The sequence below is a fragment of the Oncorhynchus gorbuscha genome, linkage group LG01 (genome assembly GCF_021184085.1).
Source record: "Oncorhynchus gorbuscha isolate QuinsamMale2020 ecotype Even-year linkage group LG01, OgorEven_v1.0, whole genome shotgun sequence".
NCBI lineage: Eukaryota > Metazoa > Chordata > Actinopteri > Salmoniformes > Salmonidae > Oncorhynchus > Oncorhynchus gorbuscha.
Genome location: NC_060173.1, coordinates 9,259,234 through 9,265,369, shown reverse-complemented (window position 1 = coordinate 9,265,369; position 6,136 = coordinate 9,259,234). Strand labels below are relative to the sequence as shown.

The following is a 6,136-nucleotide window of genomic DNA, read 5'->3' as shown; positions in this document are numbered from 1 at the left end:
AAACTCGTCTCTGGAGTGATGAATCACGCTTCACCATCTGGCGATCTGACAGACTAATCTGGGTTTAGCGGATGCCAGGAGAACGCTACCTACCCAAATGCATAGTGCCAACGTTAAAGTTTGGTGGAAGAGGAATAATGGTCTGGGGCTGTTTTTCATTGTTCAGGATAGGCCCCTTAGTTCCAGTGAAGGGAAATCTTAATGCTACAGCATACAATGACATTCCAGACAATTCTGTACAACTTTGTGGCAACAGGGTGGGGTAGGCCCTTTCCTGTATCAGCATGACAAATACCCCCGTGCACAAAGCGAGGTCCATACAGAAATGGTTTGTCAAGATCGGTGTGGAAGAACATGACTGGCCTGCACAGAGCCCTGACCTCAACTCCATCGAACACCTTTGGGATTAATTGGAATGCCGACTGCGAGCCAGGCCTAATTGCCCAACATCAGTGCCCGGCTTCACAAATGCTCTTGTGGCTGAATGGAAGCAAGTCCCCACAGCAATGTTAAAACATCTAGTGGAAAGCCTTCCCCGAAGAGTGGAGGCTGTTATAGCAGCAAAGGGGGGACCAAGTCCATATTAATGCCCATGATTTTGGAATGAGATGTTTGACAAGCAGGTGTCCACATACTTTTTGCCATGTAGTCTATTTCCACGTGTTTCTCATCTTAAATGTAAATTTTTAAGTATTAAATTCAACTGTTCTCATGTGCCAGTAAAACATAATAATATGAAGCTTTAGCAATGACGTCAAAGGATATTGATAATGTCTGTCCCAAATGGCACCCTATTCCATTCATAGTGCACTACTTTACATAGGGCCCTGATCAAAGGTAGTGCACTATATAGGGAATCGGGTGCCATTTGGGACACAGGCATTATTATATGTATTGCTGTCTACCTCTAAATGTTAAATAACAAACAAACCTGTACCTTTAAGAAGTAGTTCACAATGGACCCCTGCTCTCTCAATAGAAACTTCTCTCTCTATCTCTCTCAATAGCAACCTCTCTTTTTCTCTCTCAATAGCAACTTCTCTCTCTCTCTCTCTTGTTCTCTCTCAATAGCAACTTCTCTCTCTCTCTCTTGCTCTCTCTCAATAGCAACCTCTCTTTTTCTCTCTCAATAGCAACTTCTCTCTCACTTGCACTCTCTCAATAGCAACCTCTCTTTCTCAATAGCACCTCCAGTGGTTGAATTTTCAATTGTTTGCTTTCCATTGTGTTTTTGGTTCCCTTAGTCTGTGAACAAAATGGCTTATACATGAGGTATTATACAATTTGTTTTTTTGGCAGTGCAGTTTTGTGAATAAGGTTCACAACAGACTGGAACTGTGGATATATCTGAGGAGGAAATCCAGTATTATTGGCTGTTGTTGGTTATATCTCACTTTTCAGTACAATAAAGAACAGTTTTGTATTAAGAAGCTGCTATGCTTATTTTCTTTAGACACTAACTTCATTCAATGTGAAAATATTAATAATCAAAATCTCTTATATGCATCTACATGTTGCATCTCTGTGTTGCAACTGCTATGGTGAGCAACAACTGGGTCCCATTTTACACAGACAAGTCTAGGTAGGTACAGTGTGTACAGCAGTTGATTGTGATGAATTGTTACATAAAATGTACAAATGTTTTAGATTGTAATTACACAATTGTACCACAACCTCAGTCACAGTTGTACAGTATGTCACATTATGTAACTGTAATTAGCTGTACCTGACCATGTAATAATGTCAATATTTATTATTTTGATCTCTCCACTATAACATGGACAAGGCTTTGTCAAATGAACTCAGACAACGTTGATATTACATTGTTATTCGACAAGTATAATATAAGGGATTCGTGTGAGTTTCAATAACAAAGGAATATCTCGTCTTCTACTTGTTATGACCAATGAGCTGTTCCTGTGATATAACGGACGTGCACATTCAGCCAATGGGCGTTTGATCAACAAACCAAACCATGCCCATTTACAGTACCCTCAAGAACTCACCAATCACGATTAGAGATTTGCTTTATTGACGTTATTATCGTCCAATAGACGACCGTGTTTGGAAGTATTCGTTCCCACCCTCTTCAGTAATTTGCCAGAGAGTTACTTGATGGCGACATGTTTGGTGAGTTGAATAGATTTCTCAGAAACAAAAGACTAACTCATCTAGAAAAATAAGCAGTGTAATGTAATTTATTCGGTGCGTGTCGTTTTGTGTAATTTAACGGTTTTCATTCAACCGTTCGATGTCGAATGACAACTTATTCTACACACATTTATTTTCATTGTGACGTTTGTTGTTTTGGTTGTAACATTAGCATGCTAGGCTAGCAGCTTGTTAGCTAATCCGTCAAGATAGTGACAAAAAACAAACAAACAAACAAACAAAAAAGAGCCCACTTCCAAAAGTAGAGAGACTAATGTGGAGGAGAAAAAAGGTTTTGGTCAACAACAACAACAACAAAAAAACAACTTCCAACTTACATCTTGTATCGTTTTCGCTTCATTCATTAGATAATTTCGATCACAGCGTTTTTGTCGTGTCTGAACTTGTTGACATTCTTTTGTTTACAACTGAGTTGGTTCCTTTCTAGCTGTTAGGGACGCAAAGCCCCTCCTGACAATGCTCAAAGCAGCAAGAGAGACACCTGTTTACAATGAAAGTCATTGGACAAAGATGTGTTTTCACATTTCAAAGTGTCATCTAGCTAGTTTTCCAGGAATCAAAATGTCAATAAATATATTGCGCAATATTTGTGATCGGGTCATTCATTCGCATGCTATATCTAGTCTCAACGTTACAAATAGGATACAATTTAGGTCTAAACAATAACGTTACAAATTGTCTACGTACCATTCAGCCATTTCTAGCTTAAGGTGACGGAGTAGCAGAAAGCGTCTTTTGTTATTGTCTTCAGCACCTTCTATGTGATACAAATGTAACGCTAGCAGTTACATAATTCAAATGGCGTTATCGTAATCGTTAACGTTTCAATTCCATCACACAAATCTATTTAAACTATTAATTGCGACTGGGTTTTTTTCCTACCCCGAATGATATGTTGTGTAATGTTTGTACGAACGTAACAGTGTTATTGACTATTGTTACGCAGTTATGAATGAATGAGCTCTGTTGCGCATGCGCGAAGTCACCAAAGTTTATAAACGAGCCAGGACTGCATGCCTTTGCTGCATGCATATGGGTCACATGACAGCTCTTTATGTAGTCCACACAGACAATGGACTTTTATTATTGAAATGATCTTACCTGCAAATTAGATAACATTTGATTCATCTCCTATAAATGTACAATGCAAATATACACTATGTAAGTCTAGCGTCTAAATAGTCACCTAATTAAAAAGATAAATAATATAAGCATATGTTTTCCCCATTTTGTATATTTTACATGCATGCCTCTGTTTTGGTCAGATTCTGGTATTGTAATTTATCGTTGTGTCTCCAGTGTTTACAGTCCAGTTTAGACTGAACGAGTAGAGGAACCAAAGATGGATGCTAATAGAATGGAGGACTCATTTGATCGTCTAAAGGCTCTTCCCTCCTCACGTGACTGTCCCTCCACTCCCATGGAGTATGGTAATTATCTGTTCTTATATAGTAGGTAGCCATGTAATATGCCTATAAAAAAAAAAAATATATATATAATATATATAATATATATATATATTTTTCTCTCAAATGTAACCTTTATTTAACTAGGCAAGTCAGTTAAGAACAAATTCTTATTTACAATGACGGCCCACACCGGCCAAACCTGGACAACGCTGGGTCAATTGTGCACCTGCCCTAAGGGACTCCCAATCAAGGCCGTTTGTGATACAGCCTGGAATCGAACCAGGGTGTCTGTAGTGACACCTCAGGCACTGAGATGCAGACCACTGTGCCACATATGTGATAGCCTACCAGCTAGCCTATACACAAGATAGCCTACCAGCTTATTACATAATAAAGTCTTTAGTTACCATTGAAAAATGTACACTGTCACAGAGATATGAAATACATGTATTGTTGTTCTCTGTACTGTAGAACTGATCAACAATCTTGTCTCTCCCTACCCACCAGATGACCTGCCAGAGCTGCAGGAGTTGGACGAGAGCCCGTCCTCTCCAGTCCTGTTCCATGTGGGGGCTGGTGTGTCCCGTCAGGAGTGTATAGCTGGTTCCCCTCATACTAACTGGCTGACTGAGCTGGCTATCATCGCTACCAGCCCTCAGAGCCCCCTGCTGCAGGAAGCTGCTCCCATCGAGAGGTCTGTTGTGTATCGGTGTTGACGTCGCACATACATGGACGTGCTCATGGCACACACACACACACACACACACACACACACACACACACACACACACACACACACACACACACACACACACACACACACACACACACACACACACACACACACACACACACACACACACACACACATTAAAATACAAATAAAATGATGAATTGATATGATATGTATTTCTCTGTATTCCTCAGGTCATCTCCTGTGCACATCTTTTCCACCAATCGTAGTTTACATTCCTACGCCCGCCCCCCCCTGGCCAGCAGTGCACCCAGCCCCTCTAGAGGTCACCTCAGGGAACGCAGCAGACGTGTCAGGGTATGACCTTTTAACCTTTCACTTCCTGTAGGTCATAGGGTTTACTGTGGACCCTATCACCCTCTGCCCCTGTAAGCCTAGTGATTGGCTACTATGAGGTTATGGATGAGCATCATGGTTGTGGTGAATTCCATTTCAGTTCAGCACAGCGGTCAATCTGGTTTTACAAGGCTAGTTAGTTCAGGAAGCAAACTGTCCTCCCAGTTCCATTTTTTCCCCCAATGTACTTGAACTTCATTGAGGATTTTTCAGTTGACTTCATGAACTGACTGAATCTAAATGAAATGTAGCCTAACTCTGCATGGGGTCGTTAAATTCAATAAGTACAATTCAACTGTTTTATAACATTGCCACAACACTGCTGTTGACAACATGCACAATTCAACTGTTTTGCTCTCTGCTTGAACGTTGCCCATTCAGGCCAGCAGTGAGTCAGAGTCTGGTGTTTTCTCTATGGCCTCCTTCTCTGATGATGAGGACATGGGCTGGTCACACTCCTGGCCCTCTACAGCCTGGCACTGCTTCCTGAAAGGTATGGACACACAGGCACACATGTACACACAGAAAGTATGACCTTTTCCTATAATTATCGATATGAGAACTTTTACCTTGTGGAAAAAAACCTAGATAACATTGATAACAAATTGCCTGTGTAGTCAGGACTGGATCAGGCAACAGAAAATGGACACAGATCCTGTTAAGCCTGTCAATTGTCTGTCTCTGTCTAAATTATCCTGTTTCCTAAGTGTTAGTTGCTAACCTAATCAGGTCAGTATAGTAGAAGCTTCTTCTCTGTGTTGTAAGTGAGGATGGCTCAATAAAGAGCATCAAAAGTCTCTGTCTCAGTGTGTATCTCTCACTTCCTGTAGGTCCAGCTGTCTGTCTCTGTCTTTTTGTCTCCCCCCTTGCTACCCTCTCTCACTCTCAATTCAATTCAAGGGGCTTTATTGGCATAGGAAACATGTGAAACATGTGGTCCTTCTGTAGCTCAGTTGGTAGAGCATGGCGCTTGTAACGCCAGGGTAGTGGGTTCGATCCCCGGGACCACCCATACGTAGAATGTATGCACACATGACTGTAAGTCGCTTTGGATAAAAGCGTCTGCTAAATGGCTTTTTTTTATTTTATTTTTTTATTTTATTATTTATTTTTTTTTTTTTTTAATGTTTACATTGCCAAAGCAAGTTTGCAATGTAAACTCTGTCGGACATGGGAAGCTATTCTCACATAAATAAATATGCCTCTAACGATCGATCGTTCGTTCTGAGAAAGGTAATGCATTGTATTTATGTGAAGCTGGCTTCAATAGTTGAGCTTGTGGTGTGAGGCTCTGGTTTGCCCAGTTGAGGTCGCCATTGTCCTTTGTGGATTCTTCCGGGTTGTCGTGGAGTGAGATGTTGTGGTTTTCTGCGTCGGTCAATGTTCTTACTCGATTTGCTGCCTTTCCAGCTACAGTCTGTTAGGCTGTAATCTACGACTCACTTCTTCAAGAGTGATCAGTAGT

General features: G+C 40.9%; 1 protein-coding gene across 1 annotated transcript in view; it reads left to right on the top strand.

Moving 5' to 3' along the window:
* Positions 1-2,070: 2,070 nt before the first annotated feature.
* Positions 2,071-6,136, top strand: part of LOC124032242 (HMG box-containing protein 1-like) — a 12,682-nt gene continuing 8,616 nt past the window's right edge. Inside the window, exons 1-5 of the mRNA XM_046344494.1 lie at positions 2,071-2,130; positions 3,472-3,602; positions 4,089-4,275; positions 4,509-4,632; positions 5,053-5,164. Of these exons, the coding sequence (XP_046200450.1) occupies positions 3,515-3,602; positions 4,089-4,275; positions 4,509-4,632; positions 5,053-5,164 (511 nt within the window). The 5' untranslated portion in view covers positions 2,071-2,130; positions 3,472-3,514. The remainder of the gene's footprint in view (positions 2,131-3,471; positions 3,603-4,088; positions 4,276-4,508; positions 4,633-5,052; positions 5,165-6,136) is intronic.